The sequence below is a fragment of the Xiphophorus maculatus genome, chromosome 6, assembly GCF_002775205.1.
Source record: "Xiphophorus maculatus strain JP 163 A chromosome 6, X_maculatus-5.0-male, whole genome shotgun sequence".
Lineage (NCBI taxonomy): Eukaryota > Metazoa > Chordata > Actinopteri > Cyprinodontiformes > Poeciliidae > Xiphophorus > Xiphophorus maculatus.
This window is the reverse complement of record NC_036448.1, coordinates 5,949,502-5,976,852: the sequence shown is the minus strand read 5'-3', so window position 1 is coordinate 5,976,852 and position 27,351 is coordinate 5,949,502. Positions and strand designations below refer to the sequence as shown.

The 27,351-nt window shown below is 38.9% G+C and overlaps 2 protein-coding genes across 8 annotated transcripts in view; one reads left to right on the top strand and one right to left on the bottom strand.

Moving 5' to 3' along the window:
* LOC102225665 (abl interactor 1-like) overlaps positions 1–14,101 on the bottom strand; it is a 29,873-nt gene extending 15,772 nt beyond the window's left edge. For 2 of the 5 annotated variants that reach the window (XM_023335114.1, XM_023335116.1), the window contains exons 1-2: positions 13,172–14,098; positions 4,935–5,102 (exon numbers count right to left, since the gene is read on the bottom strand). In XM_023335114.1, the coding sequence (XP_023190882.1) occupies positions 4,935–5,102; positions 13,172–13,288 (285 nt within the window). In that variant the 5' untranslated portion in view covers positions 13,289–14,098. Of the gene's footprint in view, positions 1–4,934; positions 5,103–13,171 lie in introns of all 5 variants that reach the window. The other 3 variants (XM_023335112.1, XM_023335113.1, XM_023335117.1) reach the window with 2 other exon arrangements.
* Positions 12,901–26,548, top strand: LOC102228494 (acyl-CoA-binding domain-containing protein 5A-like). Of its 3 annotated transcripts, none has more exons than XM_023335110.1 (14): positions 12,901–13,130; positions 15,040–15,179; positions 15,527–15,650; positions 16,257–16,329; positions 16,582–16,729; positions 16,836–16,874; positions 18,275–18,445; positions 18,537–18,752; positions 20,703–20,797; positions 22,053–22,239; positions 23,169–23,353; positions 23,513–23,563; positions 25,661–25,776; positions 25,874–26,548. In XM_023335110.1, the coding sequence occupies exons 1-14, from the start codon at positions 12,934–12,936 to the stop codon at positions 25,884–25,886; spliced, it is 1,755 nt and encodes a 584-aa protein (XP_023190878.1). In that variant the 5' UTR covers positions 12,901–12,933; the 3' UTR covers positions 25,887–26,548. The 3 variants fall into 3 exon arrangements, with proteins under 3 accessions (XP_023190878.1, XP_023190879.1, XP_005813552.2); XM_005813495.3 differs by lacking the exon at positions 12,901–13,130 and adding an exon at positions 14,205–14,787; XM_023335111.1 differs by lacking the exon at positions 16,836–16,874.
* Positions 26,549–27,351: the final 803 nt, after the last annotated feature.

Here is a 27,351-nt window from a genome sequence, read left to right as displayed (position 1 = left end):
TCCGATTAAAACAAACAAAAAAACAATGAAGAAGAGGGAAAAAAGTAAAGGAGATTTACATATAGGGTTTAAAACAAATCCAGCACACAGGGCAGACACGTTTCTCAGCAACAACAGCTGCTGTAAACATCCGTCGCGCGTCTTTTGCTCTACTACCACAGCCGTGAACAAACACGGTAATCCTGAAACGCTGCACCGTCATCTCTATTTCAACATTTCCTCGGAGCGCCCATTGCTGAAGGCCTGAACAGGCGCGATGATCTGTGTCAAACTTTCAGACGTAATAACTGGTTACCTAATCGCTGACGGCACAACTCAGTCTGCCCTTCCTGCACTCGCTCCATCTCATTTTCTTTTGTAATCTTTGCCCTCAGAGACGTCCCGGCTGCGCGTTTCAAAGAGCAGATGGTTCAGGGGCGATGATCTCCCTCCTCGGCCTAATAAATCTCCTTTTTGGCAAAACAATTCCACATTGCCACAAAGTAGCCAAATATGCTGAGTTGTGGCTGGACCGGGGAGGATAAAGTCCAAGACAAGATAGACGATTTCAAACGTCATGAATGTAGTATTCACATTAGGGACGCAACGATACGCCTTTTTCACTCCTGATACCGATATTTGAGGCTTTAGCATCGGCTGATGCCAATCTGGTACAGAAAACGATGCTGAATTAATTTAAAACGTTTCTATTTTGTGAACACAGACGTAAATGTACTGAATTAAGACATCTTTTTGATAACTCTGCACCAGGGCAGCACACTTAATTACACCGACACCGACTTTTATACTGTATTTTATTTTATTCTGGAGTAACCTCACAATTGAAAGCTCAAAACATTGTCCTGAGCCGTATGCAACGAAATTTCGTTCTGTATACACCCTGTGCATGCAAAATGACAATAAAGTCAGTCTAAGTCTAAGCTTCACAAGCTTGGTCAAAAGTTTTAAAACAACACAACTTCAATTTGTTCGGTCAGAACAGCCGACGTAAAATAAATAATAAAGAAACTGAAACTGGCAAAAACAAAAGGTTGATTACCTTGGTCAAAAATGTTAAAGAAAATATTGTGCAACAAACCTTCATTCAAATGGTTGCGAAAGTGCAATAAGGAATTATAAATATAATGTAAAATAAATGATGAATTATGACATCGCTCAGAGCACAAAGCATAGAATAGAATTACACTGAATAGATCAACCTTTATGCATCGGGAACATTTTCACTGATACCCAATGTTGATTTTTTTTCAAAATATCGATGCCGATACAGATATTAGTATCCGATCGGTGCTTCTCCTTTTCACACAAGTTTACTTTGGACCCAGGTTTCTCAGCCAACGGTCGACTGGATCGCCTGACATTGACCAAGTGTTTCTGGGGAACAAAATGGAGAAAAATAAATAAAAAATCAGGCACGGGAAAGTGTTACACAGCCAGAGTGTGTGTGTTTTATCTACCTCTGCATTGAAGGTATTTTTAGCCACAAATATCCAACCTAAACAGTGATTCACATCTCAGCTTTAGATGGCGTGTTGATGTCGAAGCGCTCCTTGTGTTAATCCGTCACAGCCTCCTCTGTTGTGAGCTTTTTAAACGAGGCTTGGACTTGGCAAGCCACGTTTGGCTTCCTTCTCGCTCTAATCTCATTTCAACCGTTTCAGCTGAACTAAGCTGGAAGTTCAAACTTAATTCCTTAGACACAAAAAACACTTGAACGCTGAACGAAAGCCAGAAATGCCTATTTTAGATGCGCGAACGAGGGGGGGGGGACATTCATAATTATTCCTACCCATCGGGGCGTTTCCAGTTTTCTCATGCAACAACCGCGATCTTCAGTTGGGAGTTTATTGGGAATTTATGTGATGGACCAACACAATGTAGTAAATAATTGGAAAGTGAAAGGAAAATATGTAGTTTAAAAATGTATTGTGCAAATGAAAAGAAACTTAACTGCATTTTGGGTGTATGACCACAAGCTCATTAATCTGGGAGCACCTCAGATTCTCAATTGGATTTAGGTCTATACTTTGACTGGGACATTGTAACGCCTAAATATGTTTTGACTACTGCAGTCCTTGTTGGATCAGGGTCAGTAGCTGTGCTTCCAGTACAAATGTGCGCAAAACTTTGTCGGTATTCCACTAGTGTTGAAAAAGCTCAATTTTGCAATTTCAGTGTTTCTATTAAATAAGAAACACAATTAAAATCCCACGTTAACAAGCTTGTTAACACTACAAGTGCCTACAATGCTGCTGTATACAAACTGGTGTGATGTGTAAAAAAGTGTCTCCATTCTTCGATACGGCTGAAAAATCGCCCCATCCTAGCACAGAAATGGTTTTATCAAAGTTGGTTTATTTACTTACATCAAATGTATTCCCATAATTCCAATTTGCACAATTTTATGGTCAACGGAAACTTAGCTTCTGTCATGCAGTCAAAGTTTTCTTCAAGAATTGACCTGTAATTGTTAGGGTTGCAACAACCGATTGCAGTTGTTTCTAATTTTGGCCGTTACCAATTTTTTTCGTCTGAAAAGTCAGTAAGTAAAGCTTTATCTGTAAAGCCGCTCTAAAGATAGAAATCACAAAGTGCCTCAACAAACAAAACAACAAATACACAAAACAAATTTAAGCAAAAGCTATATTTAAAAAGATATGTTTTTAGCTGTTATTTCAAGGAAGCCATTGAGTCCGCATCCAGCAGCAGTTTTTGAATCTCCGGGCTTGGATTCATGGGCGGTAGCCCAGGGCGGCATCAGTAAGGAGTGAGGCTCCCATGAATAGAAAATAAAATTGATCTTATCTGTCGGTTTTCCCCTGAACAAATTTACTACAACTTGTATGCATGAGTAGTGAACTGAGTTTCCATTAATTGCCGATGACTACTGGGAGACTACATTACCTACTTTCTGCTTCAAAAAAATAATAATAATAATCTGATTATTGCTTGCAGTTTCATTGGTTGGAGTGTGTGCACAGAAGGAGGAGCTTGCCCAGGACACCGTTCTTGGGCAAGCCCAACTGCGTGCATATTTTTATTTCAAGCTTATTAAGGAAAGTGATTAATTGTGATAAAAAAAAAAAATGTTGTCGATTGGCAGAAGTAAAAAAAAAAAGCTACATTTTTAAGAGTTATTACAACACTGATTATGTGAAATTGTCCAAGTTACACTCCTCAGACCGTATTGACAGGGAATTCTGCACTTGATGGCTGATCAGAGTTACACTGCGGTTAGCACTGAGGGCTATAAAATGTGAAGCAGCGATGTCAAGTGGGAAATAAGATTGGGCGCTAAGCCTCTTTAAGGGGTCGATAAAGGCGGCGCATTGTTCTTGGTCGGACCGCACCTAACGCCGCTCCATCCGGCCGCGGGAGGTGAGAATGCAGAAACAGAGAGAGAGAGAGTGCTGCTGTCAGGATGTTTTCTTCATTCCTGACGGGCTTAATGAAGCATGGAGGCAGAGCACGGGACGTTCACTGACTGACAGAGAGCAGACAGAGGAGGTGTGGCATGCCCTCCATCATATCTGTCTCCAGGAGTTTATTACTTCCTCTAATGTTATCACACTGGAGAACATCAGTGGAATGCATGTCTTTGTACTTGACTGGAATGAATTTCTAAATTAAAATCATGCGTAATACAACACCATAACACAACAATAACAGTTTATATTGTGAAAGACCGGGGCTGTAGAATGTTTCATATCAGCCGATATTGATCATTATTGATCAGTTTTTTGTTTTAAATATATGAAATGATGGCGTGGCCTTTCCTCTCCTATCCACAGTTTTCACTCCAGATCGTCTTTTTTTTATTTTTAGGCAGTTTTGAGACGGGCAAAATCTTCAACCGCTGTTATGCAAGTTACTCAGCAAGTTGTTGCTATGTAACTAGGGGTGTACCGATTTACCGGCACTTAATTTTGGGACATCGGTGATCGGCCGATAATTACATACGAAGTCGATCTTTTCACACAATCTTATTTACCTCGAAAATGTTTAAAAATCAGCAACTGTCTTCTTCTGCTTTGCCGTGACAGAGTTCCCACTGATAGACCGGCTCACCAGGTCATATCTACACGTTTGCAGCGAACACCAGTCACCCCAGTGTTGACAACTCTGTGACTTTCTTGCTATATTTACCGACATTTCAGACAAAAAAAAAAATGGTATTGGCCAAAATGGGAATCAGCAGATCAGACTTTTTAAATGTCGGCGTTCAGTCAGAAAACTGCAACCGGTGCACCCTCATAGGTAACCACAGAGTGAAAGTAAATAGGTAAATCTCCCAGAATGCTGTGCGGTTCTGAAATGCTTATATCATGATACGTTTTTCAGCCACATCAACCAACCCAAAATTTTGGTACACGGTGGAGTGTTTTCTCTGGGATTATTTTTAAAACCTTGGTGATAGGCTGTCAAGGTGCGCGTGTGCAATATGACACTGATGATCAAATAAATCAGAAACGTATCTGAAACATTAGGCACCAAGGCCAAACTATATAATTTAACTACCGTCGTTCAAATACAACATATGAGGGCGTTGGGATTGTCTTCACAGTTTAACTAAAAATGTAATCCACTTAACCTTGCTTAGATACTTTCCTTGCATCTTTTCACTGCCTCTATTTTCGACTATCGTCTCTAGTTTTACTTCCCTCCTGAAAGAGGCGCAGCGCACAGCAGCCAGCTTCACATCCAGGCAGGCGAAAATGTTAATGTTGTGTGATGTTTCAATTCAACATGTCAAACTCTGATTATCAATAGTGTAAGTGTGCAAATATATATGCATGTTATATGCTTTACTTGTGCTTTTATTTTGAACTACACGAAGAGGAAACCCTGCAGCGTGTGAAACGGTTCGTGTCGAAATCATCTGAGGCAACTCAGGCGCAACTAAAGCCTCCCGAGCGTCGATCTGGCCTTTGTACCTGGGAGATGTGGTTGATGGAGGACTCCATGCGTCGCAGCTGCGAGGCCTGAATGTCCAGCAGCTGCAGCACATTATTAGCTAAGGCATTGATCTGGTAGGCAACGCTGGCCAGAGACTGCGTGGTGTAGGCTTTGGTCTCCTCCAGGGCTTTCTTTTTGTCTTGAGCCTGACAGGGAGAGGAAGAGAAAGCAGAAGTTAGAAAAAAAAAAATGTAAAAAAAGTAGTGAAAGGAGGTGTGGTAGGAGGAAACGCTGTACTCTAATTTTCACTCTGTCAGGTTTTTTTTAAGCTGAGAGTGTGGAGAGCGGGTATCTGACAGGACCATTCAGTCTCGGCTGTTCTCAAACCGCAAAGCCCCCCTTTAAGCTCCGAGGAGAAGCGAGGGCAAGTGTGCGAGACTCTAGAGGAAGATAACCCAAGCCAGGAAATTTCACCACACAACTCCAGAGTAAGCCAGGTTGGCTGTGTGGGAACAGGTGCATGGTGGGAATTAAGCCCAGAATGAAGGAATGCCAGGACATTCCTATTTCTTTTTAACTTTTATTCTTAACGGGATCCCAAATTTCTGCCCGGCTGCACAAACCATCTGTTTCTGGATGTCTCTGCATAGCACTGAGATTAAGTGGACATATTTACAGTTTGGAAACCAAACAGGGATAATGCAGCCACACACAGAGAGGCTCTCTAACAGGGGAAATACCAAGTCCGGTTACGAAGCAGGACTACAATTATTCCACAGATGTATTCAATTGGAAAAAAAATAAAAATAAAAAAAATCTAATTTTGCACATCAAAATGCAGTTTGTCACAGTGGAATTTGTAGCTTTATTAAATCCTAAAAATAATTAAAATTTGTAAAAAAAAAAAAACTCTAAGGGGAAGAAAAATTCCATAAATATGCAAATTAGCCCACCCACTCATTAGTTGTGTTTTTGAATTCCAGGATTATCTGAAAGTTAATATGATCAATGCAGTCTTCAACGTCTGAACTACACACTCCGCTAAGCCCAAAAGGACTTACTTCAGCTTTGAAACAATCTTTTCGTTTTATCACCATTTCTCTTCTGATTCCAAAACTATTAACATTTTTGGAATTACTTATATCTGTGAAGAAAAATATACATTAGGGTGATGATAAGGAGGCCTTCTTTGAAGCAGCACATTTAAGTAGTCAACTTAGATGTGAGAAAGGATGTGTTTATTGCCCAGTCTGATGCGATGTGATTTTATTGTTTGGTTTATGTAAGAATATTGAAGATCTGTCGCATGACACAGGGCTTTTCTAATTCCCCAATTCTAATTCCCCAACAGCGATTTTAATGCCACGCTATCCCTAATCTTTGCTTAAAGAACGACAGGCGGTGTTATGAACAGCTTTCAAGGCTGATCATGACTTGCTTCTTGGTGCCTATTTCATCAGAACAAAGACTTAAATGCGGGAACAATGACTTGGACTCCTCCTTTCGTTACGAGGTGGATCTAATCTCGCTGCAGCAGCACACTTTATCATCCAGCTCGCTGCTGACCCGCATTTAAAAACTAGCTTAACACTTGGAAAACGCACATTTCAGCAGCAAAGCCCGTCGTTGCTGTAAATGGTCTTATTATATTACATGTTCAGTTTCTTCTAATACATGGAGGGTCAACGGGGACAAAATTAAACGTAAATACATAATTAAATCATTAATTAACTGCATCATGTAACCGACAAATGTTTAATTACATGCTTGTGTCATTTATTTAATAAAAAATTAATGTGCTAAATCTCATTCATTAAATCATTAAAATGCAAACTTATAATAGCCGATGCAGATAATTAGGTAAATATCTATTTAATTATTTCATGGTTCCTGCTCCTGCACTGTGATCATAAGATAATTTTATCTGTGGGGGCGGAGCTACAGGCGGGGCTAGCACTGATCTTTTTCTCCAAATGTACGGAGGGTTAAATGGGACAAAATTAAGTAAATATATACAATAATTTATTTAAATGTACATTTAAATAAATTATTTAAATGTTTAAATTATTTAAATACATAATTTAAATGCTTAAATTAAATAAACAAATTAATTGTTACAATAAATGTGTTTAAATAAATAAATATTTGAATATTTATATTACTAATGGAATTCAATTCATTTATAATTCTTAACCTGTCATTCAATTGCTAAAATGGAAACTTATAATAGCAGATGCAGATAATTCATTCACTATTTATTTACTTCACGGCTCCTGCTCCTGCAGTGTCACCATGAAGTAAATTTATCTGCCCACTGAAGTCGCGGGTCGGAGTCATCGGCGGGGTTAATGCTAAACTATTAGCTTCATCCTTTGAAAACCATGTAAAGGAGAGCTAAATGCAGGAGGACTTATTTAACAAATTGTCTATCAATTAAACATTTAATTAACCATTTATTTATCTCATGGTACATTTAATTAACCACTTAATGGTTTGTTTATTTATTTATTTAATTTGGTCCCTTTTTGCCCTTCAAAAAAAATTAGGCTGATTAGCGTCCTAAAGACTTAATAGCAACGTGTTAAGAAGGGAGAAAGAACATTTTTTGAAGAAACATTCTTTTAAAAGATGAAAAGCAAGAACCCCCGTAAGCTGAAAGCCGTTTGAAAATGACGTTGAAGATGATGCACAAGCAGTTTTCCTGTTCCACTTCCTCCACTATGACAGGCCGCCTGCTGCACTAATATCTGTTGAAAGGCTCTGCTGCTACCTGCAGAGTCCCAGCTTACCAGCCTGCTACACAGCAGACACCCTGTTGGTTGGGTATTATCACAAACACTGGATGGAAGGTCCATATTTAAACGTTTTCCTTGCATGCGCATAGGAAACAGACATAACTACAATTACTCTCACACCAGCACCTGAAGAAGTGCGTGGAAGGCAAAGTATGAGTACAAAACCTTTAATTTTAACAAAACATTAACTTAAACAGCAACCTTTACACAATTTAATGCGGTAAAATTGTCCTGGCCACTAAACTGCTGGGATACTGGGACTCAAAATGATCCCTTAAGGGTCAGAAAGATTTTGTTAAAACCAAAGATTCAGAGGAAAGCTGAGAACTGCGACGCAAATTCTTTTAGCTTTCTTACTAAAAATAGCCAGTAATCAGTGATCAATTCACAAGTGAAACTAAGAAGGTTTAGAAAAAAATGGGTTTTTTTAAATAAATGCATCACTTTTCTATTCAGTGGATGGAAGCAAATAAGCCAGACTGTACAGAGCTAGAACAGAGCTGGAATGTAGACTGAAAACCTTGATGTCCTAAAGGCTGGGATGTACAGAGCAATCGCTTGGTGAGTGCAATTGGTAAATGACCGGCTCACTAACACAAAAATCTATTTCTTTGACTTAAAAATTTCGGTTGCCCTAATTATGACACTCTTTGGAGTAGAAGTTGTCAATAAGGGAAGAAACCTCAATTAGTTCTTCTTGATATTACTGAGGTGTTTAAAATTAAAGTCAGGGAAGGCGTAGAATGGGTTAAAGTTAACTACCAAACAAATATCGCACTTAGCAGGAAAGCTGAACATATCAAAGCAAAGATGGCCTGTTCTGTCTTTTTCACTTCAAACTGTTGTCCGTCACAGAGCATGCTGGACTTGGAAATGTTGGCAGCCATTTGCAAATTTCTGAAATTTAAGTAAGAATGAACATTCTTTCTGTTTATAGTAATTAATTCTCACGGTGCTCATCATTAATACACTAAAGATAAAACTTATAGTCAAATAAGGATTTCGCCTCTTTAAAATAGAAGTATAAGCTTGTATATTTTCTCACTTACACCGGGTGAGGGATATATTACAAATGCTTGTAGTAATAGTTCCTAAAAACAAATTAATGAGGAAAACGTTGGATGTTGGCGTGCCTAATGTTTAGAAACCAAATAGAAAGAACTGTTGTTTTTTTTTTCTCTGAGCATAACACCAAAGAAAATTCAACCACTTTTATATATTGCAATTGGACCACGGTAAATATGGACGTGATGTAGTTTCAAGATACGGCTTTCAAGGTAAGTGAAGCAGCTGTAATCCAACCTCAACAAACGTTGTGGACATCAACACAAAATGAAAGGGGGGGAAAAAATCGTCTTTAGAAATGACCGTAACCTTTAAGCAAATAACTGGACCATGTCTAGAAATGTATTCCTCTAACCTACTTTAAAGTTGAAGTGACTGACTACAATTTGTCCAACAAAGTCCCAAACTGAGACAACGAGTTCAATATGCAGAGTAGAATTGGAATGGTGGAACGAATAGTGTTTCTTTCCTTTATCCCACACTGACCTATCTGTAACCCAGAAACAACAAAAAGACTCAAACGAATTTAAAATCTGCTTTATTCTTACCAGTTTTTATGGGTGACAGTTTGACAGTTCCTCCAAAATGGATTTCTTTTTTTTTTTTTTTGCAAATATCTGATCTAAGAATAAAACTCCCAGTTCTGCAGGATCACACAAATGATCTCCATATCACAGCGTGGCTGTTTGTTTTTGTGCAGCGCTGCTATTTAAGCTGATGATCTGACAGTATGAGTGCTTTTTAAATGGCCTATATGCAGGAGGATGAAGAACTATTTGAAATTAGATGAGCAGATTTCAGCTCTAGGCTTCAACATCACTGACTCACAACAGGAGCCTCGAGTCATTATGCTCAGCAGACATATTACCAGTCGTTTTGGGGAGAATATTAACTGAAGCTGTTTTGGCTGACCATTTGCATGCTTCACAGCATAATTTTTTTTAAAGCGCGTTAAGACGCATACAGATTCTCACTGTTTCTAATCTCCCTAAAGGGATTATTATTCAACAGAAACCAAAAAAGATTCATGTTCATATTCCATGGCTCACCTGCTGAGAAGCACTGCACTAGTGAACAATTTTCGATAGGGGTTTCTTGAACCAATATTGATATCGGATCTTGGTCCAATATCAAACAAAAAATGTGAATCGGATTTTAACGGCCTGCATAAAATCTCTGATAGAAGCATTCTGCCCCAGCATTTCAATCCAGCAGCGCTTCTGTCCCATTGGATAATAATAAATGTGTCAGTGTCTCTCATACCTCATACCTGAGTGACATCACTGGATCAAGCCTTTTCTAACATTCCACGTTACAAAAACAGTAATAATAATTCGTGCTGACATTGTATCGGGTCAATATCGATATCGGCCAATACTCCAAGCCGTGGTATCGGTATCGGAACTGGAAGAGCATGTATCGATACACCCCTAGCTTTCAAGATCCACAGAAAATAAAATGAACATAACTGCGTCATCATATTTTGATAAATAGGTTAAGAAAGTACTAACGAGATTATATAGTTGTTATGACAACAAACTGATGAAAATGTGCATTTCTTACCCACCAAGTTGAAATATCTCTATATGCTGTCTATGCACAACAGAAATTTTTGTCATGATGCAGTTTATAATACTAACATCTGCTTAATATTTACATAAATATCGCAAGTTACAGATAATTAATACTCTATATATTTAAAACATTTAAGCAAGTACTTGCGAGTTCCACTCCCTTAGATAGGTTTGAGAACTGGCTCTTCTTGGGTAAAGTTACACTTTCTTGTGACGTAAACCGATAATTTGCTGGAGTGACCAGAGCTTTCTCCATCTGTTTAAAGTACAGATCACTGGAGGCGCTGTCCTCTATGTACTGCTGAGTATTTAGCTGACAGAATACTACTGACGTTTCCCCCAAAATCAGCTGCTTAGAAGAACACAGACAGTCATGGTGGCGCCACGCTGCATCCCTGCTGTAGGTGACATGTTTCTGTTTAGCAGAAACATTATTAGTTAAATAATTCAAATCAGCGATTCTACAAAAAGGAAGAAAAGAGTCATGACCACTTGAAAAATATTTCCGAATTACTTGTTTATTGTAAAATTTTGTCTATGTATTGAAATAAAAGTGGAATTAATAAATGAATATTACAGATCTGTGGGTCTCAGACTGGTACTTGGTCTGTCTGAAGAGCTTGTTTGTGCAAAATATGTCCAAGGGAAACACAAACAAGCTGACATAATAACATTTTGCAGATTTTCTACTGAACAACTTAAGTCTTTTTTTTTTACACAATATCATTAAAACATTAAAAAATGAAAGGAAAAAATAGTTCAATTCTATTTTTTTAAAAAAAGAAAATAAATATGTAATGCCTAGAACAAAATAATATAGAATTTATTTACCGAACTTGAACCAGTTGAATGTTTAAAAAAAAAAAAAAAAAAGCCACTTGAGTAGCTTTGGATAAAACGTGTTTACAGAGAACAGTGTTTTTGTTTTAAAGGCAAAATCTGTATTTTGTACAGGTTCGGCTTAATTTCCGCTCTCAATATGTTTCGTTTTTTTTTCAGCCAATGGCCTTTTTTCCAGTTAACAATTAATGATTACTAAATTAGTTGATGATTGTTTCAATAATGAAGATAAATTGGATTAATCCTTTCAACCCTACGTTTTATATAGGAAGGTCACGATGGTGACTGGAGTTAAACAAAAAAAGAAAAAAAAACAACTGAAAAAAAGATGTGATATTATGTTGAACTGCGGCTATGGTCTTTCACAGCATCACAGTGAAAATAATTACCACTGTGGAGCACAGCGCTTGGTCTCACTGCTGAGAAACACAGCAGTTCATGCCGGACCACTCAGCCAGCGATGCCGGCTCGCACGTTTACTGAAAACACTCAGCGGGAGAGCAGCTATATGAAATCAAATCGCAGCATCAAGGTCTGCAATCTCCAACAGCTGGAGCATCGTCTCACCAACATTTGGCATCGTATCACGGTGCATTCGCTTTCACGTTCAAATTCCACATTTAGCCGGTTGGATGGACTCTTCAGTTCAAACTTTCGTGAGCTTTAAGTGACTGAGATGCAAAATGTGGACAATGGCATGCTGGGAAAAAGGAAGAGAGGGAGGGAAGCGTGGCTAACCATGCTAAGACGCAACCAAAGTTGGCAACAAGCTAGCCATAAATAACTAGAGAAATTCCGGGTCGTTGCTAATTTCTGGTTTTTTGAAATGCTTACTCTGATTTTGATGGTTTAGATGTATTTCCAATGATTACACCATATGAAACAGAAAAAAAAATGAGGCACATGTTCTGATAGAGAACAAATTAAATGCAGCATTACATCTTATCAATGTGCACCATTGCTCACAAAAAGTTGTGTAAAGCACACAACCACACCTTAGAAGAAACCTGACGTAATGTAATAATACGAGTGGAGATGCAACAGCCAAGGTTTTTTTTTATGTTGATACCATTTATTGATGTCCATAATATTTAGCAACTTTTTGTTCAACTAAAAAACACATCAAAGTTCATGCAGCTTATGTGTTCATAAATAAAATATAATGGGAATTCTTGGTGTTCTTTTTTTTTGCATTTAAACTAATATGCTGATTACTTATCAGGAAAGATTGAGGGGAAAATTGACCGATTCCGATCTCTAGCTGACTGATTGGTGCATCTCTGCGTTGATTTGGTGGGGGGGGGGGGGTTGTTTGTTTGTTTAGTTTTTTTCTTTATCTGCAAGGTAAAGGCTTACTCTGTGGCACGCAGGGGTGAAGATTAGTGCTGTAATTCAGTGCTAAGATTAACAGAAGTGTCACATTTAGGTAAACCAAATATATATACATATATATATGATATATATATATTTATATATATATATATATATCAATATTTTAAGAATATTGTTTCGTTTGAAAAATTAGCATTCGTAACGCTGTTATGACGCCTGAACGTTGCCAGCACACTCAGTGGGATTCGTGTAGAGAAGGATAAAAACGTCCAAATTAAAAATGGGGTCGACATTGTCTGTTACAGGTACCTATAAGAGACTGAAGTGACAAACCACTTATAGCCTTAATAACGACACACCCTCTGAAAGCCCCCCCCCCCCCCCCCCCAGCAGTTTTTTAGCTCGCCCAGCAAAGCCCCTTGCTTTCATAAATGAAGGAGAAAACGCCGACGTGCAGCCCAGCCCGAGCCCACACCGAGCCGCGGCTGGCAGAAGCGGCTCGCCGGGAGCCGAGACCACTCGGCGAGGCCAGCGCTTGGAGAACCGCTTTCATTGCGACCAGCATTTCCTGTCGCTGTGGTTTTCACTCTCCTCAGCTACAACACCGCAGGCACGACGAAGAAGCGGGGTGAGGAGGGGAAATGATCGCGTTCGGCGGCCTTTGCTTACCTGAACATAATTGTTTTCACAGTATTCTGCAACCCGGGACAGGTTCTGATAGCTCTCCACCAGCGCTCGTTTACCGGCCGGGATTTCCTCCTCTAATAGCATTTGTAGCTCTGCCATCTTACATCCCTTTGCATTGCTCTCCTGCCCGTCTTTTTTTTTTTTTTTTTTTTTTTTTTTTTTTTCAATGAGGCGAGGCTGTGATGCTGTGCTGTGTTGCTGAGAAAGGGGCTCCCTCGTCTGGCATTGTGGCTCCGCGCTGGCCTCGGATTCACAACAGTGCGTGACTAATCGCAGCTACGTTGCAAACGGAGAGCACTCATTGGCTCAGAAGCCGAGCGGGTGGATGAGCTAGCCAATCAGATTTCGCTGCGGCGGTTTTACACGTAATTATATGGCCGCGTAATATTTTAGTAGAGTTTTCATATAATTGGTATAGAAAAGTAATATTTAATATGTTAATATAAATAGATTATACAGTTTTTGTCTTTTTATATTTAACTGACATAGTAAGAAAAATATCAATTATAAAACAAAGCCTGTAATAATTATTACATTTTTAACTACAATAATACATCACAAATGGAGGTGTAAATTTAATCTCTCTGACGTATATCATCCAATGAAGTTTAACTGAATTTACAAATTTAATACTAAATTAATAAGAAATATATATCTTACTCTTGTCATCCATTAACACAAATGTACTCAGAAATCTGAATCGTCAACAATATTGAGTATGCTATGAAATTCAGAAATCCAAAATGTTCCTTATTAAAAATTAAACTTTTAAATGAAATAGATTTTTAAAAACTTGTAAAATCACATAAAATTGGTATGACAAACATCTAGTATGCATGCAAAGCTTACATTTCCCATAAACCCCCTCGTCGCCCATTAGACAGACAGACAGACAGACGGATAGATAGATAGATAGATAGATAGATAGATAGATAGATAGATAGATAGATAGATAGATAGATAGATAGATAGATAGATAGATAGATAGATAGATAGATAGATAGATAAATAGATAGATAGATAGATAGATAGATAGATAGATAGATAGATACTTTATTATTCCGCTTGGGATTTTACCTAAGAGAAATTGTAAGACAACAGCGAATATAATATAATATAATATAATATGATATAATATAATATAATATAATATAATATAATTCGAAGCAATCCTTATTTTCTACATTTGTAAGTAAAACATTTGTCCGAAATTTACATAAATAATTATGATAACGCTTGAAATAAATCCAACGTGCTTATATGACATACATTTCCAAAGATGTGGCAGTCTGACATCTTAAAGCAACAACTGGGTTTCAGCGTTTTGCTGCATAGACGAAACATGTTTTAAGACTACATTTCCCATAACAACCCTGTGTGTTAAATCCCACCCCAAGTAAATGAGGTTTGTGGGATTTGAATGCCTTCAGCTGTGGGAGGCGAACCTCTTCCAAGCGTGGCTCTCGCTGCTATGAACTACATTTCCCACAAACGAGTAGCGCTTCAAGCGTTAACTGCTGGGTTTATCCTTAACCCGGGAGGAGATTGGCTCTCTGCTTCAATACTGCAGGCAGACACCGGCTTTATGAAGTAATAAGGTGGGTTTCTTCAAAATCCGAGATGGGAGGTTGGGGGATATGACTTTAAAAAAACATTTTTTTTTAAATCACAGAGGTTGCAACAGATAGTAAGGGTTACGCGGATTTTATAGACTAATAAAAAACTGAATTGAGAGCATGCGAATCTGTCTATAGGCTGCACGGCAGGGGGACTGCACCCTTCATCGGACACTCTCTGATCCACCTTGATTTTTTTTTTCTTCTTTTTTTTAATCCCTATTCTCGTCCAAGATCTCAGGCTCCTTTCATGTCATCCCTGTGTGGACTCGGCATGGCGCAGCAGGAGAAGGAGGAGGAGGAGAAGGACGAGTACAGCCTGGAGGCGAAATTTACCGCTGCGGTTAAAGTGATCCGGAGTTTGCCGGAGGAAGGTGATGAATCATCCCGGTGTGTTCTGAAAAAAAAAAACAAAAAACAAAGGCAATTATAAAATAAACCCAGAGTTGTCTAATCATGCGCAGTAGTCCATGTGACGTGCGCGCCTTGTGGAGTGTAAACAATCCAGGTGACTGACCTACATGCGGAGCTGTCACTCCCCCGCTCCCTGCTCCCATAAAGCTGCTGCACCAGGATAAAGAGCCGTGATTAAAGGAGTCCGTCGTTTGTCTGGTCTAGAGGCTTAGATCATGGATTAGCGCACAATTCTTAAAAGGACTCTTTTATATTGTTTGTTTTTAATGAGGTTTTATATGTCATCCACCTTTTCTTCATTTCTTAGGTCCTTTCCAGCCTTCAGATGACATAATGCTGAGGTTTTATAGCTACTATAGGCAGGCTACCATGGGGCCCTGTCACATCCCCAGACCGACTGGCTTCTGGGACACTGGAGGCAAAGCTAAATGGTAAACTTTAACTTTTTAAAGCTGAATTCAACTTAGAATTATGCAAAGATGAATTTATTAGAGCTTAACCCCACTTCCATGCTTTGGAGATCATTTGCCTTGCCTTGGAACTGTTAGTTTTTTTGTCAGTATGGCTGTAAAAACCTGTTACCGTCAAAAATGTTATTATTGTGGCGTTAATATGTTGTTGTCATCCCCATTTTCAAGGATAATCTTAAATCAAATTAAGAGCAACCAATTGTTTTTGGTGGTACATCAGTCCATTGTTCAAAAATAGCTGGTTCTGCATAACTGGTACCAAGATGTGGGCCTCCTTCTAAACGGAGAGGCACCGGTTCCGGTCAGAAACAATCAGTCAAAGCCAGGAGGCGGTGCTTAGCACTGCCAATCATGCTCCTGCACATGTTTGCAGACGGCAATAGTAGCACTGAGATCAGGTGGGACAGCTTGATTTTTTTTTTTTTTTGACAGCTCATCTGTCTCATACCATCATGTCATGGAGACAGTTTAAAAAACTTTCTGAAAAGACTTTCAGAGAGACAGCTTCGCTAAAGTTATTTGGCATTCAGCTCTTTCCTCTGTGTTGAACTTGGACTGTGTTGTCAGGGACGCATGGAGTTCTCTGGGAAACATGACAAAAGAGGAAGCCATGAAGAATTACATAGAGCACATCCAGATGGTAAGCTGCTTTCCCACAAAACAGAAGCGTAGACTACAGTAACGTGTTCGAGTTTTGTGCCCAGAAAAAAGAAGAAAAAAAAAAAAAGACGTCGGACCTTTATGCTGCTTAGTCAGTGTCATATCAGCTGGAACGCCGGGGTGTGTGTGTGTGTGTGTGTGTGTGTGTGTGTGTGTGTGTGTGTGTGTGTGTGCGTGTGTGTGTGTGTGTGTGTGTGTGTGTGTGTGTTTGTGTCTGTCTGTGCGTTGTCAGATTTTGGAGACCATCCCAATCTCAGAGGAAGTTACAGAGCTGGTGCAGAGGCTTGGCAACTTCTACACCGAGGTGGACGGAGAGGGAGATGAGGAAGGAAACGAGGCAGTCAGAAGGCCCTTCACCAGGCCTTTTGCGGAGCACGCAGGTGAAGAAGACGAGTAACAACCAAGTGTTCATGCTGCTTCAGACCTAAAGGCACATCAAATGTAATAAGAGCGTACTGTGTCTTTGCCACGTGTTCGTATCATTAGAGGAGCTGGTTAAATCGATTAAGAAGCCAACAATGGAAGGCAAGTCTTTGACGTTAGTTGCTTTAGACTCAGTAGAGATAGGTTGTGTTGTGCATTAGCCTGGTCTAGTTAAAGAAAAGCCATTAGAACAAATGTGTGTTTTCATTGTTTATGTTGTATGTAATTGACCTGTGTTCATGCAGAATTCAGAATTGGTCAAAACTTGTGTGTGTGCGTGTGTGTGCATAATGTTCTACGTCTTGCAAAAGTATTGATACTCCCTATGGAGCTTTTCCACATCAATAACTTCAATAATTCAATAATTTCAATTCAATTCAATTTCACTTTATTGCCAAAACTACCAGTAGTATATAAGACATAGACATAACTGGAAACAATTAACTCAATTCAAAAATTCTTTATTGATCCCAAAGGGAATTTAAATTGGTGCAAATTGCAATATGTATAAAAATAAAAACGTGCAATACCGTAAATGTGACAATTAATTTAGTGTAAACAGAATGAACTGTGCAGATATATTACAATTTTTGTTAAAAATTGAAAACCAATAAATCACATTTACGTAAGTATTGACTCCCCATGGGTATGTGTTTATCGTATCATTCCTCAATTATCGCAATAAATTTCTTATCATGATACGATTTTGATTTATCGCTGTCACAATAAATTCCAATCAATGATGTTTAAAAACCCCTGAGACTATCGGTATTGTTGGGGTTGTTATTTTTACTATTTTACTCCACTGTTTGTTCAATGATAGTATCAATACATTTGAAGATATGATTAACCCGTAATTTCTTTTCTTTACTTCTGGAAGCTGTAAAAGTATTGCTTTGGCTCTGGTCATCTAATTTAAGTTTTAACGTAAAGTAATAAGTTGTCTACTCTTAGGTAATACCCGTTTCATATGGCTAGTGTGAATGGTCACATGACCAGACCTCTTTATTTGCTGCCTGAACAGCTGGAGGTAAATGTCTGCCTCAAACCTGTACAAGAGGACTTGAGTAAAATACTTTTGATAAACAAACACAACTATAGTAGTTATGTTCTTTAAGAGGTCTGCTACTGACATACAATGAGAATTTTATCACGGAAATCATCTTTTTGTCATAAGAAGAGTAAATGTAAGCCTAGCAACAATTGCTGCTAGCATGCTACACTGATAGCGCTAAGCTAGGTGTCAAAGGTTTTGACTTTGACACCTTAATTTTTTTCCACACAGTTGTGGAAAAAATAGTTCCATATAGTACTATTTTTGTACTATGTGGAAATAGTACTATATTTCTGATCTAGACCTTCTAGATCAGAAAAAACCTCAAATTGAAGTGATCTACATCAGTCATTCCTACAGTTGAAAAAGGTTTTTATCTTTAGGTTTAAGTGGTGTGAACGTTTGGTAAGACACTGTAGACCCTGAAGCACTGTTTGTCACTTTTCAGGCTATGGGGATCTGTGGGAGGACATACAAAACGTCCAGGAGAGCAACAGAGGCAGCAGTGCCCTGAGACGAAGTGCGAGCAGCGAGGAGGCAGAGGGAGGCAAAGTGATAACAGAGGAAAGTGGGGAGAACTGGAATGACGACTTCTCCGCCGACAACGTGGGGACCAGAGGTACAACGAAAAACCAGAAATTCAAAAACACAAAGAGACATTGTCAAATGTTCCTGCTTCTTTTTTTTTGTTGTTGTTTTTTTGACCCCAGATTGGGACCAGGACCCACGCTTTTTAACCGTGGAGGACAGGAGGTGGCGGTCTGACACTAAGGGGTCCAACAGCAGCCTGGAGCCCAGCGTGTCGTCCTTCACCAACGGCACACACAGCTCCCTCAACAGCGAGGTGGAGGAGGAGGAGCTGGCCTGTTCCATGGAGCCCACTGGACTCCATGACCCATACCTGCACTTTAATGGATACTTTAACGGTAGGATCCTGTACGGATTTAGTTGCTTTTGTGTGTTTATTTTGGTTTCTGTGTTCTGTAGAGTCCAGTGACGTACGGTGAGGTTCATATTTGGTGAGGCACTGACTTAATCATAATCATATTTACAAACATAGATCCCCTATATGTTATTGTTTACATAACAAAATTCCACGCATGCGGACAATGTTGGACGGCAAAAAAACAATTCTTTAACATGTCATCATAGCCGCGCTGCCGCTGTAGAATAATTCCGTTAACTCAATCAAACTTGGACATGCAGATACTATTAATGTCGTGCTGTGCTCCACAGCAAAAGGAAAAACTGTTACACACACAGTTGGTGACAAAAAACACAGTGAATTATATACGTAAGCTAAATTATGGAAAATCTGTTTATATATTAAATGTTTTTTACTATTTTATTGGCGACGTACAGACAGGAGGAGGATGCTCCCATAGAATGGCAGCCGGCACAGTTAGTGAGAGATTGATCAATCCCAGGTGAGGCTCAGCTCGCTGCTGCCTCACCAGCTGCGCTTCCGAGCATTTGAATGGGAAATTGCGGAAATTCAGCGATTTTGAAGAAAAAATAATCAGAATTGGTTAAGCTAAATGAAAAATAGGTACTTTATAGCACAAACCACAGGGTGAAAATGGCAATATAAATTATTTTATAATTATATATTATTTTTGCATGATGACAGGTGAGGCAGAGCCTCACCTGCCTCCCCTGACCACATGTCACTGGTAGAGTCTCTGTGTTGTCCCGGCTACCCCTTGATTAGTTACACCTGTTCCTTGTTTCCTTGTCTCCCCTGTGTATCTAAACCCACCTGTGTTCCTTGTTCTTTGTCGGGTCCATGTCTAGTCGTCTTGGAGTCTTGTCTTGTTAGTCTGTTGTCAGATGTCTATTAAGTTACCAGTTGCTACCAGTATTGAGCCATTAGTCTTCCGCTCATCTGTGCTGCCTGGACTTGTGGTATCTCTGAAATATTCATTAAATTCATCATTCATTCTCTACAACCTGGGTCCTCTGCGTCTGCCTCACCACCTCTAACCTCAAAACGTGACAGATCCCCCACATTATTACTGGGTCAAAATAGTCTCAGTAAGAACAATCAATCAGATGTGAAAATTTCATCTTCTTTCACTAAAAGCAAAAAAATTTAAAACTTCCAGTAACACTATATCACTATGTAGTTCTTAACACGAACTTGGTAAATGTTTTTTTCTGAACTTTTGAACTGAAAACAAAACAAAGTGGAACTCAATAAAAATGAAACGCAGCTTTTTTCCCCCTCACTCTATCAGAGCTTCATGTCTATGAACTTGAGACATTTTTCCTTTTCGACTTGATTTTATTTTTTCAGTCGAATCTTTTCTACATAGTTCTGAAGTTGGTCAGTAGCTGACTTTCCATTGACCATCCAGTTGTGCAACTTGACATTTCAAAAATAAATTTGCTTAATGGAAACATGGGATATTTGGGGGGGAGAATAGATTTTCGATACAAATATTTTGCCGCTATGATCAAGTGAGTTTTGTGAAAATTACTCAGAATATTTAGAAATTGGTTTATTTCACAACAGTGGGAACACTTTTCTTGCGTTACACAAGTCACATAATCAACAACCGGATGTTGCCACCGGTGCAAACCATGAAGAAGAAGTCGGCAGGAAGTAGTTGGAGAATCGTGTCGTGAAATGATTTCTAATGACTTGTCGTGTGAACAAACTTATTCACGTGTGATTTTTTTAAAATTGTGTTTCTTATTTAATGGAAACAACACTCCAATATTGACTCATTAGCAAACTGTGTGCTAGTGAAGCAGTTTCACTATCAGACTTTCAAACCAAATATTCAATTATTAGATGGATATGATTGGTGTGTTGTTGTTTTTTCTGGTGACACATTTATGTTTTTGATATGCTTTGTTTTCTGACCGCTCAGACGACCACGATGCAAATCCTGAGCAGAACCATCGACCCACAGACTCTGACAACGAGGAATTCTGTGACTCAATGGAGCATCTGGCCATGGAGGAGGTTTGCCTTGTCTCTTCATCTCCCTGATGAAAATAAATGTCGGAACTAGAGATGCACCAGTCAGACAAACAACGCAGCTCTGAACTGGAAAGTTTACTCCTAATTGGATTGATTGGCAGACAGTAGTTTGGATTTTTAAATGTAAAGCTAGAGAGTCCCACAATTGTCAGCCTATAAACACATCAACCTACAGCAAGTACATCACAGCACTTTGTAAAGTTATCGGATAGAAATAACTTTGCAAAGTTATTTCTATCTGAAACGGTTTGCGGCACATTTTTTGAGGCTGGAATTAACTTATACATTTGCAAAAAACACAAAATATTTTTGGTCTAGTTTCTAGCGCAAATATCTTAGCACACTTAAAATAAGACAAAACTAACTTACACGTAACTTTTCGGCAAAATATGAGAACTTGTTTTATGTCAATGATTCCTGTCGTGGAAAAAATACTATTTCCAAGCACTGTTCAGGTGAAATCACTCAATCAGGTTTATTCATATATTGTGCACAATACAGGGAGCTTGTAGGACAATCAGTAATGAAGCAGGTCTGGATGAAAAGCTCTGTCAGGCAGAGACAACACATGAGTTTTATACCAAGGGTAAAGAATTAACAACAAAGGGAGAGACTGTCTGGTTCTGATGCAGCTGTAAAAAACAACGTCCAACCTTCTACTGTACATGTAACCCAAATAGTTATTTTGGTGAGAGTTCACAATCATTCATATAACATGACTAGCAGATGTGACCTTAATGTAATTTTTCCATCACATTCATTAATATTGATTAAAAAAAGTTCCAGTTCCACTGCCAGATTATTTCCCTTGTAACATGGGAAAAATGTTGCTTTATGACTGAAATATTCTGCCAGTGTAAGTTATACTTTTTCATCAACATTAAGGAATTGTTGACTTAAGTAAGCTCCTATATTTTGCTGAGAAGTTATATGTAAGTTAGTTTAGTCTTATTTCCAGTGTACTGAGATACGTGCACTAGACACTAGACCAGAAATACTTGTGTTTTTGCAGTGTCTCTCTTTATTTTCTATTGGATTCAAAACTACTACTGTACATTTAAAATAAAATAAAAAATTATGTCACATTTCGTGTTTATTATATTCCTTTAAAAAACTAGCAATCTTTCAGTCGGACCTCAAAGAAAAGCACAATTCATGATGCAGGTGCAGGTGGTTGTCTTTAATCGATAGTGTATAACTCTATTCGGCTGTGCCCGACTCTCGTTTGCGTGCGCAGCGGCTGCCTCCGTCTAAAGGCCGGTCCCCCGGGTCAGGCGCTACATCGGTGAAGACGAGCGACGTTTGGTTTGAGAGCAGCACAACCCTGAAAGATGCGGAAGATGAAGGACCGGCGGGAGATTTCTACATGAAAGAAAGAGCAGCTTCAAGAAAGCCCAGCAGCTCCTTGTCGAAACGAGGACGAGGTGAACCTGCAGTAGTTTCCCTTGATAACACTGCATCACTAAAGGGGCAGTATTATGTGTTTTCCAGGCGTTTAGTGCCATTTTATAGCACAATCAAGTAACTGTGTTAACTTCAGTTGTTAAAAAAATTGCTACATATATCAAATATTACTTAAAAGAAATTTGACTTCGTAGTTTAATGCCTTAAATTTGGGCCTCTTTAAAAACTCCTGCTCTTCCTAAGACTCTGCCTTCAGGAAGTCATCCGGAAAGCGGAAGTGTGACGACTAGCCTTTTAACATCGTTTATACCAGCGTCTCACTGAGAAGTAGCTCGTATAATGAGCTCAGCAGTTCCGCCAGGTGTTTGCTAATTTCTGCTGGCTAGTCTGAAGGAGCCGAGTGGTGGGGTTGCACGAGATAGCTGCTCTGTGAGGCGGAAGCTCTGTAGCTTGAAAACTGCAGCTTGGAGGAGGAGCTTCATCCCTGAAAGCTGGGCTAGGTCCAACCACACGTTTTGCACAGCTGAGTCGTTGCCATGGGAGATTAAGGGATTTCTCAAATATGCATGAAAGAATCAAGGCAACACTACTGGTTTGTTTTTGATGAGGGAAGAAAATTATAGCACGATGTTCAGCTCAAAAAAGTCGAATTTTAAATAATACCGCCCCTTTAAAATGTTGATTTTCCCCACAAAGTTCTTGCTCTTTTTATTTTTTTTTTACCCCTCCAGGGGGTCTTTTGTGGGCTCTAGTGTCCCTTAAATGATAGTAGGCTGACAGGAAATGGGGAAGGAGAGGGGGGAAGACATGTGGCAAATGTCGTCGGGTCAGGGACGGCCGCGACGGCCGCATCGAGGACTCAAGGCCTCCAAATATGGGTCGCGCTAACCACTACGCCACCATGGCACGCCCAAGTTCTTGCTCTTTGATGCCTCTTGTTCTGTTGCAGGTTCGCCGAGAGCCACCTGCATCCCTCTGCGTTGTGTAAGCGCAGACGCTGCCTGCAGACATCCTGTCGTAGCTACGAGGGGAAACACGAACGAGCAAATAGCAGCTGCTCTGCGGAGGCTGCAGCACAACATGGCCGACGTGCTGCACAGGCTGCACGCTCTAGAAGAGCTCACCAGGTCACAGGTGATCAACCAGAACCGCCAGCTGCTTTATTTGCTTCAGCGGCATCCGGACTTGTTCTGTTTATGTCACATTTTTGCTCACCTTGTTTATCATCACCGGTGTGCGTATACTAAAAGAAGCCTTTATTTTCTTATTTTTCCTTTATTTTCTTATTTTTAGTCAAGATCTCCGTCTCCAAGAGAGGAAGGCTTCTTACCTGTTCCACGAAAGGTTCTCGTCATTTCTGTTCTCTTCTCACTGTTCTCACTCTTATTATTACAGTAACAAAGAGTGGACATCAATGGTATATACAGTATATATGTATGTCTATAGGGTTTTCTGCATAAAATTATCATGAGATTCTTTAGTTTTGAGCTGAGAAAATTAATCGTCACCTTCCTAAAACAACGCCGAGTCATTTCTTGGCCAAAATTGACTTTGGCAAAAAAAAAAAGGAATTACCGCTTCTTTCTTTCCAAAAGATGTTTTAAGCAAAAAAGATAATAGGTTTAGGTAGCAATTATTTTTCTCATAGGAATGAATTTCTTTTTTTCCCCCAAATATATACATGGAGTGATTTTATGAATCTTATTTATGGAGTGATTTTATGAATCACTCCATAAACCAGCAACAATATGCTGGACTTAAAATCATTTGAAGCTGTAAGTATGCACAATCATAATAAAGGAGGCATTTAGGTAACAGTGAGAAACTTATTCACATATTCGGTTGTGGGATTTACGTGATGTGATGACATGAAGACACGAATATCAGACCTACCTTTAAAAGGCACTGAACATATCAGTGAGGATAATCTGTTAAAACCTCATCCAAATCGTTTAAAATTTAGATTAAGCAGGTAATTACACAATACTAGCTTCCTAGCTAAACTAAGCAGCTTCCTTTAAACAATAAAATATTCAGATGTTCTACCCTGCAAAAGAACATAGAAAAACATAAATAAAAATGTCCGGCTATGAGTGAAATAATCTACTGGTGGAGCTAGTACATTAAAAAAAATCAATATTAAGGAAATATTGACTTAAAACAATCTCTAGATTTGCTGAAAAGTTACTTGTAGCCTAGTTTTGTGTTATTTAAAGTGTGCTGAGATATTTGCACTCAAAACTAGACCAAAAAGGGGCGTGCCGTGGTGGCGTAGCGGTTAGCGCGACCCATATTTGGAGGCCTTGAATCCTTGACGCGGCCGTCGCGGGTTCGACTCCCGGACCCGACGACATTTGACCCATGTCTTCCCCGTTTCCTGTCAGCCTACTATCATATAAGGGACACTAGAGCCCACAAAAGACCCCCTGGAGGGGTAAAAAAAAAAAAAAAACGACCAAAAATACCAAAGATTTTGCCATCTATCTACTTCGGTGAGGTTCAAGCAGACACATAAATTTGCACCATGGTAACCGGTTTTTGTATGAAGCCCAGAAAGCTTGAATTTATTTACTCGTAATCATCTTATGAGCTCAAAAATGATGTTTTCCCCCCGACAAATATCCCATCACCTCAGTAGAAAAGTTAATTTTTGGAATAATGAATTGTGAGTAACATTTTGCATTAAACCACATGTTTACAAAACAGGTTTTTTCCATAATTATTAAAACTTATTATAAACTTATTATAAATAAGATTATGAAACTTATTAAAACTGTCATTATGGTATGACAGTTTTGTTTGAGACAGATAATCTGTGGAAAAACCTGAGCTCCTCCGCCTTCTCTCAGCGCTCCTATTGTCGGTCAAAAACAGCCAATCAGAGCCAGGAGGATTGTCTTAGCGCTGTCAATCAGTACCGTGTACGCTGCTCAATGTGCGAATGGTGGAAAAACAACTTACTGTTACAGGAAAACCGTTTGGCGGTGGCTATGCTAACTAGCATTAGCGTTAGTGGCAGACTTTGTTGTGGTGAATCAGTTGTAGCTTAGCAAAGAGCAAGCAGGAGGGGGTGAGCACGAGAGTGATTGACAGTGCAAAGACCCTCCTCCTGAATGGTGTTTTAATGTAGTTAGTGCTGGGAGCACTGGGAGAAGGCAGAATATTAATTCTAACAAATACGTTAAAAAAAAAGTCATATGTTTTTAAAATAAAAGTTGCATGATGCATCTTTAAACGAAGATAAAGACTTTCATTTTCTCTAGATGTTTATTTTCTCAGATAAGGAAAACAGCATGAAAAGGGTAATCCACAAGAACAGCTATAGAAGGAACAGCTGCTCTCAGATTTCACATATTGTTACAAAACGTGCTACAATCGCTGCCACAATGTTATTATCATTTGTTCATTTCAGCTTATGTCGGTTGCCTGTGTGTGTTGTAGCTCCTGAGGCCATCTTGGTGGCCTTTCCGCCTCTCTCCTCTCACTGTGGTGTTGACGGCGCTCTGGCCTCTTCTCACCCACTGGCTTGTCCAACTTTATTTCCAACGTAAAAGAAGGTGAGCAGGATTCATGCCTAATAATAATAATCTTTAAAAAAGCTAACTAGATTTTTAATGTTTTATTTTGACTGAGTCTCCTCTTTTCTGTTCGCAGGAAAATACCGTGAGGGTTCTGACACTCGACAGGAACCAAAAATGCACTTTTGTTTTGCTGCGGCTTCACTTAAGCCAACGTTCCAGATGTGGAGTTATGAAGCTTAAATCTGACAGCTGCAGGAAATTGGTGGTTTCTCCTAAGCAAGAGGAGCCCTGGTAGGTGTGTGAGAAGGTTTAATTATAGCCTGTAGCCATAAAATGACTGAAATGAAATGATAATTTATGATTATACAGTGACTATAGTTCGCCAGTACTGGGCGTTTTCTAGATTCTCATTATTATTTATTTGGTGGATCATGTTTGTGCAATTTAGTTAATTTTAATGCCTTGGGAAGATATATTTATAAATTATAAATCAGTGTTTAACGTGTGTAATTTTTTTTTTTACATTTAAATAGGCTGACAGTATTTTTCTTAATGTCTGACATACACTTCATGTAGCAAGCAGAAATTTTAATATGTAGTTTGTCGCTGCAGTGAACTAATACATAATTATTCCTCCATCTACATGGAGAGGTAGCTGAGTCAAAGGCTGACTGCTGAGTCAGCTTTTGTTTTTGTAATTTAGAAAAAAAATCTTGTGTGAGGGGGAAAAAAAAGAAAAATATATGCTTTTTAAAAAATGAAAAACAATAATAGCAACAAAGAAACTGCTACAGAAGTATTGACCAAGTGTCGGGGGGGGGGGGGGGGGGGGGGGGGGGGTTGCAGTATGTGGTTTCAGGTGTCTGTTTATGTCATAATACCTCTTACATTTGCAACGTATACTACAGACAATCTATATTAGCCTTAGCTAATCATTCATCTATTCACTTTTACAGTATAAATTAAGATAATGTACATTTTAGATGATCTTACAGCAAGAATAGTTGTAATATGTGACTGTATGAAACTTAAAAGATAAAATAAAAAATATTTTGTAACTAAAACCGACTGTTTTTAGGTCAGTATTTAAAGTTTTTGTTAGTCTGTGGTTGTTGAAAACATTCCATGCACCAAGTATTGATTCCCTCAGCTGATATTTGCAATTAAAAAAAGTAAAAATACTGGCATGTTTTTGAGCATTGGTGCTAGTGAATCTGTAGAAGCTACTGCCACAGCCAGCTCATTTTGCCTATGAACCATCCCAGTTGTATATATGGGGTGCATGTGGAGAGAAAATGGAATCAAATTTAAGCCCCAAATAGGCAAAATAAGGACTCTGTGTTAAATTATCTATTTTTGTTTGGGTTAGAAATATTCTGGGTGTTAAGTGGAACCCAGCTAGGTAAGAAACACAAGAAAACAAACAAATGTGAAGTTCTAAATCAGTTAAAAAATGTACTGTATTTATCCCGAAAGGAAATTACATTTTGTTGTAGAACTTACTCTTCTTTGGTCTCTGGTCCTGCTCTGTAGCAGTGAGCCGTTTGAGCCAAAAATATTGTCGATAACATCAACAACAGCACATTGCTTATTGAAATTTTATTTTATTTT

Excerpts from the sequence above, each read along its gene's own strand:
- LOC102228494 (XM_023335110.1), top strand. The coding sequence starts at position 12,934 with ATGAAGGAGAAAACGCCGACGTGCAGCCCAGCCCGAGCCCACACCGAG. Across the intron at positions 20,798-22,052 it reads AGCATCTGGCCATGGAGGAG|CGGCTGCCTCCGTCTAAAGG; the intron begins GTTTGCCTTGTC and ends TTGCGTGCGCAG. Across the intron at positions 22,240-23,168 it reads CTTGTCGAAACGAGGACGAG|GTTCGCCGAGAGCCACCTGC; the intron begins GTGAACCTGCAG and ends GTTCTGTTGCAG.